The sequence below is a fragment of the Hyperolius riggenbachi genome, chromosome 2 (genome assembly GCF_040937935.1).
Source record: "Hyperolius riggenbachi isolate aHypRig1 chromosome 2, aHypRig1.pri, whole genome shotgun sequence".
NCBI classification, from domain to species: domain Eukaryota; kingdom Metazoa; phylum Chordata; class Amphibia; order Anura; family Hyperoliidae; genus Hyperolius; species Hyperolius riggenbachi.
Genome location: NC_090647.1, coordinates 558,075,441 through 558,091,398, shown reverse-complemented (window position 1 = coordinate 558,091,398; position 15,958 = coordinate 558,075,441). Strand labels below are relative to the sequence as shown.

The following is a 15,958-nucleotide window of genomic DNA, read 5'->3' as shown; positions in this document are numbered from 1 at the left end:
TGACCTCACCCCGCAGTATCCGGAAGGGCTTCAGTGAGGGGTATTCATACAGAATGATGTTCGGTTTGTGTCCTTTTTCTGCCACTGCAAAATATCTTCTGCTGGGGTGTACCTGGAAGAAAGCAAAGCATACGGGATCATAGAGAGAAATCGCACTGAGCTCAGAGTGCAGGGATTCCTCAGATCCAGGCCAGCAATGGCAGCTTCATACACTCCCAGCAAAGGTCCACTTAAAGGACACCTGACCCAAGGCAAAGCTACCTGAAGTAAGCACAAAGGTGTGTCCATGCTGGATCCACATACCTCTTTGTATTGCTGTGATGTTCCCCCTGAGGGGAGTGAATGGGGCGGAGAAGAGGAGGGAACGTGGCAGCAACCCCGCCTTTTCCTTTCTGAACATTTGACTTTAGCCAAAAAGACAATTTTTCAAGGAGTGATTACGGGGACCGGGGGGAATGAGGAGAGGAACGGACAACACACAGAGGTATGTTGATCCAGCATGGACATACCTCTGTGCTTACCTTAGGTATCTTTGTCTCGGGTCAGGAGTGCTTTAAAAAGTATTTATTATTACATTCATTGAAAAGAACTGAATACAAAGAAAAAGGAGCGTACAGTGACAGCCCCGATCCCTCCTCCGCTGCTACTCCGGATATATTGCTGTTCTTGTGTCTTCAGGGCCACAATGACACACATAGTGCCGGCTGCGTACAACAACACCTGGTCCTCCAGGAGGTGAAGATTGGCCCGTCTGGTGCAGTCGTACCCAAAAGAGTGTCTGAGGAACATTGAGGAAAAAAACAATACCCCACATAGCCAACTCTACAGAGAAGGAGATGCTCCAAAACTAGAATCCCCAATGGGACATGTACAGACTCTGTTCTACAGTACATACTATCAGTATTTTCTACAGAAGCCTTTCCTCATAAATTACACAAGCTCTATAGAGACCATAGTTTACAGGCCATAAACTATGGTCATAAAGCTTGTGTAATCTCTGACTTACAGCACCTCGATATTCCTAACACGGGGTGCTCTATCTAGACTACAACTCCCATGAAGCTTTTACAGATTTTTTTCTCTTTAGGAGGGATACAGATGCAACACATACGCTGAAATCCTCTATAGAGCCTGCATAAACTCAGGAGAAGGTCAACTATCCTAAACTGTAAACCCCTTGCTGGGCCTGCCCTGAAGAGCCTGTACAGAATCCGACCTGCGAATAATCAGTATTCTCTATAGAAAGGATAAGGAAGGTCCACTGTCCTAAACTGTAATCCCTGGACTGCAGAGCTCCAGTACCCTCTAATGCTGAGAATACACCATACGTTTTTGTCGGCAGATAGATGGTTCGATAGATAATTTCCGACATGTCCAATCTTATTTTCGATCGTTTTTCTGTTCGATTTCTCATAGAAGTGAATGGAAATAGATAAGAAAAGATAAGAGGATCGAGCTGGAAATCGAGCAGAACAATGAATCAAAAATCGATCGGACGAAAAATCGACCCAAAAAAAACGCATCGTGTTCAGCTAAAAGTTGAAAACATCTGTAAAAGTTATCCCCTTTTGTTCTTCTCTTGTTGTTTATAACTTTATGTACAATCTGAGTTGTTAAAATTTAAAAATCTCAATAAAAACGTTGAAAACAAACAAAAAAAAAACGCATTGTGTGTACCCAGCATAAGCAGTGTTCCCCAACCCTTTCCTCAAGGCCCACCAGGTAGTTAATCAGCTCTGCTGAGACACTAATTGTGTGTGGTTTTCTGCAAAACGTACTGTTGGTGGGCCTTGAGGACAGGGTTGGGGAACACAGCTCTATAAAAGGATAAAGAAGGTCCACTGTCCTAAACAGTAGGCCCCTGGAGAACCTGTACAGACTCTGTCCTGCAGATCTCTAGTATAATCTATAGGAAGGATAGAGAAGGTCCACCATCCTAAACTGCAATCCCTGGTGAACCTAGGCACATTCTGCCCCGCAGATCTCCAGTATTGTCTATAGGAAGGATAGAGAAGGTCCACCATCCTAAACTGTAATCCCTGGTGAACCTAGGCACGTTCTGCCCCGCAGAGCTCCAGTATTTTCTATAGGAAGGATAGAGAAGGTCCACCATCCTAAACTGTATTCCCCTGGAGAACCTGTACAGCCTCTGTCCTGCAGATCTCCAATATTCACTATAGAAGGATAGAGAATGTCCACTGTCCTAAACTGCAGTCCCATACAGAACTTGTACAGGCTCAGTCCAACAAAACACAAACTAAGCCATCCAACTGATGTCTCAAACCATGTCCCAGCACAAACCATCCTAAAGTCACACTAGAATTGATTCAAAGGACATGCTGCATTCCTGCAGAAAATGGGGGGATTGGCTACAGGTATGGACTATGGGCAGAGCTCCCCAACCCTGTCCTCAAGGCCCACCAACAGTACATGTTTTGCAGGAAACCACAAGCATTCACAGGTGGGGTAATTCGTTTCTCAGCATAGCTGATTAACCAACTGTGGATTTCCACAAAACATGTACCGTTGGTGGGCCTTGAGGACAGGGTTGGGGAACAATGGACTATGGCATCTAAAGCGTTTGATGAAATTCCAAGAATGGTACTAGGAATAGTCACTGCAAAATGTGGTCCTATGGACCACCTGACACACCCAGCAGGCGGGGTATTTCCACTGACATTCAGGTATTTAACCTGCAGCCTCAAAGAGGCCATTCATCTCTGACTGGGGCAGTTATACTGCTGGGAAACTTTGCTATGTGGTAGGGGGTGTTGTAAATAATTGTTGTTCGCATGGTACACTGCATTTCACTTCCTGACGAAGCCTTTTGGGATGAAACATTGAAGTTCTGTGTCAATGTATGTATTGAGCACCCTTTGTTTCCCATGATGGAATAATATCTCTAATCCTTGAACTGGCTGATTATATATTGCACCTATTTCTGAACAGTCAGTGGGCAATCTGATCACATCATTAGTCAATTAACACTGGATATGGATATCTATTGTTTTTACTAACAGCAGGGAGTGTGAGATAGCTAGCCCCTCCTCATTTTACCCCCAGTGGAGGTGTGGGATCAGCAAAGACCCCCACCCACGTGTCTGGCAATTTATCTGTATTATTGGGTGATACAGACACCACCAGTATTGAACCGGACACGGGATTTTACTTATTTGGATATTTAATTGAATAAAGTATACTTGACCTTTGTACATAATTGGGGGCATCCACTGAACAGAGAACACACACCTGATTTAAATATTTAAACACAGATTATCCTTGAAAGAGGAAAAATAAAAATAAAACATGCAGTACCATAACTTTTAATGAAAGATCAAAGATAAAAACGTAGTAGCGCTGGTAACACATACTAGCTTAGTGACAAAACAGTGGAAGGTGATACTAATGAATGGTAATATCCTCAGCTTACATTGCAAGGGATACAGTCACTCCTCTCACTGCACTGATACATACAAAATAAAACGAAACATGTCAGGTTGTTCATGTAGCTGTTACTATGGTTGCCTGTGTTTTTAAGGTTCGGGATATTGCTGAAGTTACTTTTTTGGAAATAGGTCTTCCTATTCCCTCTCTGTCCACTTTCCTAAAACTAAGACAAATGCACCCTACATAAAATTAAGTAGCCCCAGATAACAGAATTAATGTGATTTGAGGGGAGGCACAGCACAGTAGAAGACATAGTGGCGCAGCACAGGAGCAGGCATGGCGCCTATGGTGCTGTGGGGCCCATGGCATGAGCCATACCTGCACCCCTCTAAATACGCCTCTGTATCAGTGCAGTGGGAAGAGTGAATTAATCCCTTGCAATGTAAGCTGAGGATATTACCATTCATTAGTATCACCTTACACTGTTTTGTCAACCAAGCTAGTATATGTTACCAGCACTACTACGTTTTTATCTTTGATCTTTCATTAAATGTTATGTTTTATTTTTATTATTCCTCTTTCAAGGATAATCTGCGTTACAAAAATAAAAAAGCACCCATACAACCACAGTTTAAAGTAGATACCAGACCAAGACAATTAATATGGTGGGAGGAAGGTGTTATCAGAGATTCTGCAAGGCGTTTACAGAGGCACAATCTGCCCAGAACATCGGGAGACACCAGAGCTGTGTACAAAACTCTGGACATCATTGGAGAAGCTGCAAACTTGGCCTGGGTTTATTAAAAAAAAAAAAAAGTTCTTCATGTGGCTGATGCACAAGCCCACAGCTGTGAATTTCCTAATCAGCAACTCCGACTATGATACAAAATGACCCAGTCAAGGGTTATACTTTTGTTGCATAGATCGTTTTATGTGGAGATAAAAAAAAACCCACAGGAATACTGGGAGTCCAATCTGCGAAGCAGGTGGCTCAGCACCGAAACTAGGTGCCGCCATAGCAGTAATATTATACTGCGCGGGGCGTGTAAGGGTAATTTGGGGTCCAGGCAATTGCCAGACCACGAATGACTCCTCCTTTTGAGTTGCTACGGCTCAGAGGGGGACCAATATTCAACGCCGCCAGGGATGTGAGCGGCAGCAGGGTGAGCCGTAATTTGGCTCACCCTGTGCCCAGCTCACCTGCGCTGTACACATACGTACGCCCAATCTGGTGTTGTATTTTCAAAAAACACGAAAGTGTCGGTAAACAGAAAAATGGATACTCTCATTGCCCAATATGCAACCGATATAATCACTTGTGTGAAAGTACCGTCACCACTCGGCCTTTGGGTAGTTGTGTGGTTGCTTCTCTAAAAAAATGACAGTTTTAAAACAGGTTGAAATTTCTAACCCCCTAAAAGGGGTGAAAACACGAGAAAACGACTAACTGGAGGCACCCATAAAATTGTAAGGCAATTAAAAAGAAGGAACTGTATTCTGAGCATGCAGAAACTATTTACCGGGCATATGCATTGACCTGAAAAGTGGCTTCAGGCCACAAAACACATTGCCTGTCTCTTGTGTTCAATAAACTGTGAAATATTTCAAAAAGTTGTCATCGATGGGTAAACCAACACCTACCTTCTTTCTGAATGTTGTTTTATTGTTTTACAATTGAATTGTATGGGTGCCACCAGTTAGTCGTTTTCTCTTTTGTTGCATAGGTTTGCAAGATCACAGATGTTCTCCAATGATCTCCCTCCAAGAGAAAGGAAATAAGTCAGGCTCAGAGAAGTTGAGTCTGAGTTCTTCTTTCAGCTACAATGCCATGGAGGAGGTAAACCGGATCCTTAGTACTCTATAACAGGAATAAAGAAGATGGTCCAGTCCAGCTGGAGGTTCTCCTGAATATACTCTAAGAATAAAGGATACAGGAGTTGGAGGACTTTGCCGGGGATCCCGGAGTCGGGGGTGATGTACGGCTGGGAGCAGATGTTGTTGTAATCATAGTAGAAGTCATCTGGTATCTTCTGTGTTTCCTCCTCACCCTCCTCTTGTCCATCTTCTCCAGACTTTGGTTGTTCAGCGGAGGGTGATTCTGGTACTTGGTCTATTTCAGAAAGAAAGAAAAAAACAATATGAAATAAGTAACAGGCAAGATTTTATTATACCGCCGAGACTACTTTTTCACTCTAATCTTCTGCCCATGTGCTATCGACTCTCTAACCACTTCTAATCCTTGAGTAGAGTAGGAGACAGTGATCCAACTTGACAGACCACTATAGAGGAGACCACTATCACCGGGGGACACCTTTAGATTTCTGGCAAAAAACTAACAAGCTCAATAATTTAACTTTATCCTGCTACACTTCACCCAGAAATATAATAAAACTCTTGGGTAGATGGTGCCTATTAAGTTGCTCCTGTGTCTCCTAACTTGATACAAACTGGCTCTTTTACAAAAGTACAAAACATTACAAAATATTGTGGCACTATATATACATCTATTAAAAATGAGAAGTAGCAAACATTGACTGGTTTCTCACTCTCATCGGTGGTTGTGTCTCTTGCAGTCTTATCGTCTTCTGTTGGACCACTTGATTTTCCCCTGGCTGTGTCCTCCTCTTCGGTTATGTCTCTCTCGTTAGGCACGGCTAGAATATAAACCAGAAAAATCTTCGTTATTTCTACAATTACCATGCCTGGCAGGTGCCAGAGATGGAGGCACTGCAAAGAAAGAGAATACACCACTCCCTAGTCAATCACTCATAATGAATACAGGCAAGGCACACCCAGAGGAGACAGCAATAGGAAATGAAGTCTGCAGATTGGTGGAAAAGACTAGGCGAAGATGCTCCCATAGTAAAGCATGAAGCAGGTCAGTTTTATTTGAGCGTTTTACCCTCTGCAGCTTCTGTTGGACTCTCCTGTGTGGTCTCCACTAGATTCATCTCTGTGGCCTCAGTGGAATTCTCTTTTGGATTATCCTGTGTAGCTTCTGCTGGACTCTCAATAGCTTCTTCTGGACTCTCCTCTGTAGCTTCTGCTGGACTCTCCTCTGTAGCTTCTGCTGGTGGAATCTCCTCTGTAACTTCCGCTGGACTCTCCACTGTAGCTTCAACTAGACTCTCCTCTGTAGCTTCCACTGGACTCTCCTCTGTAGCTTCCACTGGACTCTCCTCTGTAGCTTCCACTGGACTCTCCTCTGTAGCTTCCACTGGACTCTCCTCTGTAGCTTCCACTGGACTCTCCTCTATTGCTTCCTCTAGACTCTCCTCTGTAGGTTCTGCTGGACTCTCCTCTGTAGCTTCTGCTGCACTGTCCTCGGTAGCTTCTGCTGGACTGTCCTCAGTAGCTTCCACTGGACTCTCATCTGTAGCTTCTTCTGGACTGTCCTCTGTAGCTTCCACTGGGCTCTCCTCTACAACTTCCGCTGGATTCTCCTCTGTAGCATCTGCTGGACTCTCCTCAGTAGCTTCCACTGGACTCTCAGCTGTAGCTTCTTCTAGACTCTCCTCTGTAGCTTCTGCTGGACTCTCCTCTGTAGCTTCTGCTGGACTCTCCTCTGTAGCTTCTGCTGGACTCTCCTCTGTAGCTTCTGCTGGACTCTCCTCTGTAGCTTCTGCTGGACTCTCCTCTGTAGCTTCTGCTGGACTCTCCTCTGTAGCTTCTGCTGGACTCTCCTCTGTAGCTTCTGCTGGACTCTCCTCTGTAGCTTCTGCTGGACTCTCCTCTGTAGCTTCTGCTGGACTCTCCTCTGTAGCTTCTGCTGGACTCTCCTCTGTAGCTTCTGCTGGACTCTCCTCTGTAGCTTCTGCTGGACTCTCCTCTGTAGCTTCTGCTGGACTCTCCTCTGTAGCTTCTGCTGGACTCTCCTCTGTAGCTTCTGCTGGACTCTCCTCTGTAGCTTCTGCTGGACTCTCCTCTGTAGCTTCTGCTGGACTCTCCTCTGTAGCTTCTGCTGGACTCTCCTCTGTAGCATCTGCTGGACTCTCCTCTGTAGCTTCTGCTGGACTCTCCTCTGTAGCTTCTGCTGGACTCTCCTCTGTAGCTTCTGCTGGACTCTCCTCTGTAGCTTCTGCTGGACTCTCCTCTGTAGCTTCTGCTGGACTCTCCTCTGTAGCTTCTGCTGGACTCTCCTCTGTAGCTTCTGCTGGACTCTCCTCTGTAGCTTCTGCTGGACTCTCCTCTGTAGCTTCTGCTGGACTCTCCTCTGTAGCTTCTGCTGGACTCTCCTCTGTAGCTTCTGCTGGACTCTCCTCAGTTTTCTCAGGTGTACTCTCTTCTGTGGCCCAATTGGGGTTTTCTTCTGTGGCCTCCATTAGACTCTCCTGTATAGCTTCATCTGGACTCGAGTCTGCAGTGGTACTGGCCTGTGTTTCCTCAGTGGTACCCTCCTGTGTGGCCTCAGTGGTACCCTCCTGAGCATCTTGACCACCTGCATAAACTGCTACTTCCTTTGGCGAGATTTCTCCATCAGTTGAGTCTTTCATCATGCTGTCCTCTGCTTGCAGGGTGGCAAAATATGTCAATATTACTAATATTATTATACACAACATCTCCCTGCTCCAATAACTGTCTCACAACTTTTCACCGACACCTGAGTTCGCCTACAGGCCCATTAGCATCAACCAAGATATGGGGTTTAATGCAAGTAAATAGGTTCTGGAGATACTGGGCCCCCTCCCTGTTTGTGGGCCCCAGAGCAGCCAGGGGGCTCTCAGGCCTTTTGCTGCTCTTTTGGACTGATGTCACATTGTAACTATGTTGGAGACAGTGGAAGAACTAAAATCCCAGTAACTCCCATTGTCCTTATATGATCAATGAGATGGAAATATTTGGGGTTTATATATAAATGGCATGTATGCTGGAACTCAGGCTAACAAATGCAGCAGCCACAACGTTAGTTTGGCTCAGTTACAAGCCTGGAAGCTATCTGCATGCCCAAACCCAGAATATCTGCATCTCATCTGTAATCCAAATGCAGGAAGTGCGGCCATATTGATCTTTGTAGCCAGAAAGGCCCAATCCCACCTCTCGATATGCCCGCAATTGTTCCAATGACTGGCAATTTTTTGAACGCCGAGCGATCGTTTTCCGCAATCTTGTGACGTAAGTACAGGCGTGTGATTAAGTGAATAACGCTTTGCAATGCACGGCGATAGCGACCGTCACGGTGGGTTGGATCTTTAAGATACCCCAATGACTCCCGCACAAAGTGCCACGATTGTTTGAAATCTCTATTGCGTCATCATTGACGTCATGTGTTCCCGCGGGCAGGAAGATGGATCGGGGAGCCTCGTTCGGCAGGAGGCAACGCTGTGAGGTTGCCAGATCCCTCGTCAGGCCTCGTTCAGCTGAAGAGCAGATGTTCACTAATACAAGATAACTGAGTACAGCTGAGGCCTGACTATCATCACATGGAGATTCAAAATAATATCACACCCACCAGAATCCTCCATGTCCATCACAGCGCCCCCTACTGTCACTCCTTCTTGTGCAGTGCTCCTCATCTCACCTTCTTCTGTGCCTGTTTATAGTGAAGGAAAAATGGAAAAATAAGAGCTGCAGTTTGATTGGCCCGTGTGACATAGAGATGTTCCTCCAAATTAGTTTTTAGGAAAAAAAAAAAGCCTGATAATAATTTGAGTTTGTCTCCAAAATAAACTTAGAGACACTAAACACAGATATTTCTGCTATCCTGGTGAGTTCGCCTTAAAGTAAACTTGAGGAGAGAGGGATATGGAGGCTGCCATGTTTATTTCCCTTTAAACAATGCCGGTTGCCTGGCTGTCCTGTCCGTCTTTTGGGATCAGTAATGCCTGAGTCACAACCCTGAAATAAGCATGGGGATAATGCAGTCAGACGTAGGAGCACCAGATCTGGATGCTTGTTCAGGGTCTATAGCTAAAATTATGAGCAGGGGCAAACCCAGGATTTTCAAGGGGGGGATTCCTGAAAGGTCTCCCTCAGCAACGCACAATATAGTATAATAATATGGTAGGACAGCATGCTGGGTACACATAATGCAGTTTCCCATCTGACTGACAGGATCTGACAATTATTTCCTAAATGTTTCATCAGTTCCCGATCGACAACGGGATCGATCAGGAGCAGTTTGGATGCAGATAATAATGAGGACAGCCGACATTGGTATTGAAGGGGAAAGTGAATCATTCACACAGCAGGGCACAGGGCTTTGCTCATACCTGACTCTAATGGCCCATACTCATGAGGGACAAAAGTGGCCTGTTGCCAGCACACGTGAGGGTGTGCGCGACAGGCCGGCAACAGCTCGTCGCCAGCTCCCTCCGCGTACACACGCGGAAGAGAGATCAGCTGAGCGACGGAAGCTGTCGCCAATGTTCCTCCTCCCCCCGCTGGAAGCTCCATATTCTTAATGTAGGTTGCTGTCGCTAGTCCGCGTACTCACGGCAACTGTCGCCAGGCGATTGAGCGGTTCAATCGCCTGGCGACATCAGCGACGTGCGACAGTTCGGGGTGCGCGCCCGTGCAACGCCGCATACTCACGGGCGACCTGTCGCCGCAACACGCGCGCGCCGCGTGTTGCGGTGACAATTGTAGCCCGTGAGTATGGGCCACAAGTTCCCCAGAGCTGCTCCATGCTCTGTACACACGCTGCTGCTCCATCCAAAGTCAGGGAAAGAAAGGGGGCGGTGCTGTGAGCTGCAGATATTCTGCTGTCTCACCTTATGCCTGTCCCCAGACACTGCACCAGCCCTGGTCTGAGGGGGGATTCTGGGCAGCTGTAATCCCTCCCTGCGTTCGCCTATGATGAGAGGCACAGAATCAGGGAGACAGCCAGGCAACTTTCATTGTTTAAAAGGAAATAAATATGACAACCTCCCTATCGCTCCCCTTTAACTCAGACACAACAAAAAACGAGAGTCTAGAGTTTCTCTTCTAAGCAGAAAATACACAAAACCACCACCACTTCCTACTCAAGTGACCTGAACTCATCCAAATGCCATAAAGCCCGAAAGGCTGGGAATGCATGAACTTCAGAGGGTTTCTACAAGCTTTTCTTGCCCCAGACACACGTGGAATGCACATCTTGGCAGACCTGGCTTTTTAGAGCTGCTGCATTTAATTGATCCATTTCCATGATGCATACATTTACATAAAAACTCAAAATTACTAGCCTTTCATTGACCATGCCAGCTTTTCCACAGCCCTACCTTATGTGTCCATCCCCCACCCTTTAGATCATAAGCCTTTGGCAGGGTCTTCCCCCCTAATGGCCCATACTCACGGGCTACATTTGTGGCCTGTCGCTAGCACACGTGAGCGTGTGCGCGACAGCTCCTCGCCAGGTCCCTCCGCGTACACACGCGGAAGAGGGATCAGCGGTGCGACGGAAGCTGTCGCCAACGTTCCTTCCCCCACCGCCGGAAGCGCCGTGTTCTGCATAGAGGTTGCTGTCGCTAGTCCGCATACACACGCGGACTAGCAACAGTTGCGGCAAGCGACGGTTCGGGGTTGCGGCCACGTGGTTGCGGCAACAATTGTAGCCCGTGAGTATGGGCCATTAGTGTGTCTTTTTTGATCTTCCAACCCCAGCAATGCCACCCTTGCTATGGTCTATCTCAGACTTGAATTGCTGAATCTCTGTAAATTCACATGATCATGCATCTTATACCGTGTTGGCATGTATAACCTTGTGCTATGTTGTATAACCGTTTGCTACCTCTCTGTCTGTCACCCCTTGTTTACATTGTATGTATCCCTATTTGTTGTCCAGCTCTACGTAATGTATTGGTGCTTTATAAATACAAAAAATAATCATCCTGATTCAGGTGTAAGCTGGCCCTGTGTGTCTTCAGCAGCAGAGACTGATTAGGACGGTTCTCTATACTCTGTCTAGTGCTGACAAATACGTTTATGCTGCTGGAACTAACAAAAGTAACATAAGTCATGGAATGATCTGTACATCGAAGGGTGATAATGAGATGTAGACTCACCAGATGAGATGTCTGGGAGGTTCTCCTGATGTTGGATCTCCTCAGCACCCCCTTCAGGTTCTGCCCTGGTGGACATCACCTCTTCATTCCCAGCATTGGGGTTTTCTGACGTCTGTGCTGCCAGCACCCCCGACCCATCCTCCAGTCCATCACCAGCCTCCGGCCCATCACCGGCCTCCGGTCCATCACCGGCCTCTGACCCATCACCAGCCTCCAGGTCCTCAGTGCTGATCAGACCTTCTTCCCCTACAGATGGTCCTCCGGCTGCCTCCTCTGCTCCCCCAGTGTGTGGCCTCTCTCCAGCCTCTTCCTGAGCACCTGGAGGCTCTCCTAGTATGGCGCCATCACCATGAGGTGGCGCTGTGTCACTGGTTTCACCTCCATCCTCTGCAGGAACATCAGAATCAGGTCCATTTCCATCGTGTTCTGCTGTGTCCATAGTCTCACCACTGCTGAGGTCTGGGCCTTCTTCACTGGAATCCCCTACAGCAATAATGGAAGAAGAACTCTGGTCTTAGCGTTCAGAGATATATGTTATGTGTAGTTAAAGGAATCCTAAAGTGAGAGGGAGTTGGCGGCTGCCATTTTTATTTCCTTTTAAACAATACCCTTTGCCTGGCAGTCCTGCTGGTCTATTTGGCTGTAGTAGTGTCTGAGTCACACACCTGAAACAAGCATAGGCCTAATCCAGTCACACTTCAGTCAGAAACATCTGATAAGCATGCTTGTTCAGGGTCTATGGACGAAATAGAAGCAGAGGATTAGCGCGAAAGCCAGGAAATCAGCATAATTTAAAAGGAGATAAATATGGCAGGCAGCCTTCATATGTCTCTCACTTCAGGTGTTTTTTAATCTTAATTTGTATATAAAGGATAAGTAAATGACATACAAATACTGTACATAGCTCCCAGCAATCCCCGTTTTTTGAGGGACAGTCCCTATTTGGGAACCATGTGTCCCTCTTTCAGGACTGATGTATGTATTTTTGTACTGAACTCTAAACTTTATCCCTATCCTTTAAATTGATATATTTCTTTTTTTTATGTTAAAATTAAGAAAAAAACTAATGATGATAGAAGGGACCATGTTCTTTTTTCACGGGAGTCAGAAGGCACTTAATTCACCATCTGTATGCTGCTCCTGTGCCCTGGCCAGGTGTTTGATAGCATTAAAGAGGAACTGTTGCGAAAATCTTAAAGAAAACCTGTACTGAAAAAAAGTTCCCCTGGAGGGTACTCACCTCGGGAGGGGGAAGCCTCTGGACCCTATTGAGGCTTCCCCCGTCCTCCTGTGTCCCACGGCGGTCTCGCTGCAGCCCCCGGAACGCACAGCCGACAATTTGTTGCTCTGTGCAATATTTACCTTTTCTGGCTCCAGTGGGGGAGCTGTTGCGGCTCTTCCCACGGAGATAGGTGAAAATAGCCGATCTCCGTCGGGTCCGATCTACTGCGCAGGAGACTTGCGCCTGCGCAGTAGAGCGGCCCAACGGATTTTGGCTTTTTCCGCCTATCTCCGTGCAGAGAGCGGATACTGCACCTGCGCTGGAGCCACAGAGGTAAATATTTACATCGCCGCCGCTCTGGGAGGATTTTCGCCGCCGTCGTGGGACCGAGGAGGACGGGAGAAGCCTCAATAGGATCCGGAGGCTTCCCCCACCCGAGGTGAGTACCCCCTAGGGAAGGTTTTTTCGTTACAGATTTTCTTTAAAATTTGAAACGCATACAAATAAGAAGTACGTTTCTTCCGGAGCAAAATGAGCTATAAATTACTTCTCTCCTATGTTGCTGTCACTTACAGTAGGTAGTAGAAATCTGACAGAACCGACAGGTTTTGGGCTAGTCCATCTCATCATGGGGGATTCTCAGCATGGCTTTTTTTCTTTATAACGATACTCCTTGAAAAAGATTTATACAAAGATGCTGGACAGCCTCTCTGCTCGCTGCACACTTTTTTGGCAGTTGGACGGAGCAACTGCCATTTACTAAGTGCATTTTGAAAATAAAGAAACCCCTATGAGGATATGGGCTAGCCCAAACCTGTCGATTCTGTCAGATTTCTACTACCTACTGTAAGTGACAGCAACATAGGACGTAGGAAAAAAGTAATTTATGGCTCATTTTACTCTGGAAAAAACATATTACTGAACTGTATAATTTTACCTATATTTAAAATTTTAAGATTTTTGTGACAGAGGTCCTTTAAATGGCGTCCCCCATAGGGCTGGTCCAGATGGACGGCTGCTGGCATCTGTGCAATCAGTTTAGCGCCGGGATCCACCGCCTCCCACCTTGAGATGAATCGAAGTGCTCATCTCCATGAGTTTACTGTCAACTGCACCAGCACCAGTGTGGATCGAATAGTTGACATGCTGCAAGTAGCTTCTAGTGTTGGCTACATTTGTGGTTCTGTATCACCTTGTGGGCTTAAATGGCTTCTATCCATGCATTGCAATTCACCATGAAATCGCAACGCATGGCTGCTGAAAAATTCCCACAACTGCATTGTGATTTACTTGGAAGAGGCTATGCTTAAAACCAATAGGCTGCCTCCACGTGCGTGTGGGGGGCTGGTCGGCTGCATAAAATCGCATCACGCGTGCGAAACACTGGGCATGGCATAGCTAAAGGGATTCGCATGAGTTCTCGCATTACAACAAGTGTCTTAGGGCCTGTTGCCACCACACGCAGACTGGATGCAGAATGGATGCAGGAAAACTGACTCCAATTAATGCCTATGGGAAAATCTGCATCAGAAAAATCGCGTTTAGTTAGAGTGACCAGATTTTTGTTGGTTCAACCCGGGACGGGGGGGGGGGGGGGGAGGGGGTAAAATGGGAGTGCGCGTGCCGTGCCGAAAAGTGGGGGGCTGCGCGCCAAAAAGTGGGCGTGGCCATGAGATTGTATGGGCGGAGCTAACATAATGATGTAACAGCGAGGCATAAGAATGCAGTGTTTACGCCATGATGGGGTCAAACGAGGATTCGCACCATGGGTGTGCAGAAACTGTGTGATGCTAATAGTATACCATAACTCCAAAGCAGCAAACATAGCCAACTATGACCATTAAATAATAAATGCAGCAACCGTTACCCCAGACACCAGAAAATAAACAAAACAACATGTCAGCACAAAATAAACGTATTGCGGGCAACATTTCAACACAAAATAAACGTATTGCGGGCAACATGTCAGCACAAAATAAACGCATTGCGGGCAACATGTCAGCACAAAATAAACGTGTTGCGGGCAATATTTCAGCACAAAATAAACGCAATGGCCGCAAACATGTCAGCACAAAATAAACGCATTGTGGGCAACATTTTAGCACAAAATAACCGCAATGGGGGCAAACATGTCAGCACAAAATAAACGCATTGCGGGCAACATTTTAGCACAAAATAAACGCATTGCGGGCAACATTTCAGCACAAAATAAACGCATTGCGGGCAACATGTCAGCACAAAATAAACGCAATGGGGGCACATTTCACCTGAAAAAAAAAGCATTTACTCACCTGACAGAAGTCCCCTCACGTGTGTGTGCAGCTCCCCCGGACGATCCTCCTCCAATCCTCCGGCAGGCACAGGCAGAGCAGGGCTACGGCAAGATGGCGCCCGGAGCCCTGTACTGGAGACACAAATAGTCTCCAATACATGGCTCCGCCTCCGGACGCCATCTTCCCGTAGCCCTGCTCTGCCTGTGCCTGCCGGAGGACAATGCAGGCTGCTGGAGCGGGGCTGCGGGGAATGAACTAGCACAGCGTCAGTACGGTGGCCAGAGTCCTGAGGCCGGGATGTCCCGCTGCTGAAAGCGGGACGTTTCCCGGGACCTCATGCAGCCTGGGACAGCGCCCCCCGAAGGCGGGACGCGTCCCGGGTAAAGCCGGACGTATGGTCACCGTAGTTTAGTGGAAACAGGGCCATAGACATTCATTGGAGTCAGTTTTTCTGCAACCATTCTGCATCCAATCTGCATGTAGTGGAAACAGGCCCTAACAAGCGCATGCCAGGTAACTCAGCACTATAAGTGAATGGAAATCGCATAGAAACACACGTGGCGCACGCTGCGACTGCACTTCCATTTCCCACAGCGCAAATGTGAGGAAGTAGCCTAACAGCAGATAATAATAACAGAATGGAGCCGCCACAGACTCACAATCCAGAGTTCAGCTGCTGGTGAAAAGTAAATTAAGTAATGATACAGAAATAGTAATAATAATATATAAAGCTGGGATTATGTTTCTCCAATGTCCCATTAATAGGTTAGCTAATGGTACATCATTGAGACACAGAAGCAGTAACATGCCGCCAATGTATTCTCCCCCTCCCCCAGCAGAGCCCCCCCTGCACCCCTCACCTGGCCCTGCTGCCTCCTCCTGCGCCGCCATCTTTGTTACTGCGGTTGCTAGGAGACGGGAGACGGCGTCCCGGGGTTACTCTGGCAACAGCTCCACGTGACCAAGTGACGTTGGCCGTGACATCGGTATATTCCGCTCTCCGCCAGCAGGTGGCGCTATAACCATCGATGTTTCTGGTTTCGTAATAGCGGCAACTGCACAGAGCAGCCCATAGATGGCGCTGTGTCGTTGTT

The 15,958-nt window shown here is 47.0% G+C and overlaps 1 protein-coding gene across 4 annotated transcripts in view; it reads right to left on the bottom strand.

Annotated features, from left to right (window-relative positions):
- The window catches only part of CFAP44 (cilia and flagella associated protein 44), a 64,063-nt gene extending 48,145 nt beyond the window's left edge, over nucleotides 1-15,918 (bottom strand). Inside the window, exons 1-9 of one of the 4 annotated variants that reach the window (XM_068270891.1) lie at nucleotides 15,725-15,918; nucleotides 11,370-11,852; nucleotides 8,837-8,917; nucleotides 6,444-7,891; nucleotides 6,290-6,398; nucleotides 5,934-6,041; nucleotides 5,320-5,497; nucleotides 616-778; nucleotides 10-112 (exon numbers count right to left, since the gene is read on the bottom strand). In XM_068270891.1, the coding sequence (XP_068126992.1) occupies nucleotides 10-112; nucleotides 616-778; nucleotides 5,320-5,497; nucleotides 5,934-6,041; nucleotides 6,290-6,398; nucleotides 6,444-7,891; nucleotides 8,837-8,917; nucleotides 11,370-11,852; nucleotides 15,725-15,755 (2,704 nt within the window). In that variant the 5' untranslated portion in view covers nucleotides 15,756-15,918. Of the gene's footprint in view, nucleotides 1-9; nucleotides 113-615; nucleotides 779-5,319; nucleotides 5,498-5,933; nucleotides 6,042-6,289; nucleotides 7,892-8,836; nucleotides 8,918-11,369; nucleotides 11,853-15,724 lie in introns of all 4 variants that reach the window. The other 3 variants (XM_068270890.1, XM_068270892.1, XM_068270893.1) reach the window with 3 other exon arrangements.
- Between the last annotated feature and the right edge of the window lie 40 nt (nucleotides 15,919-15,958).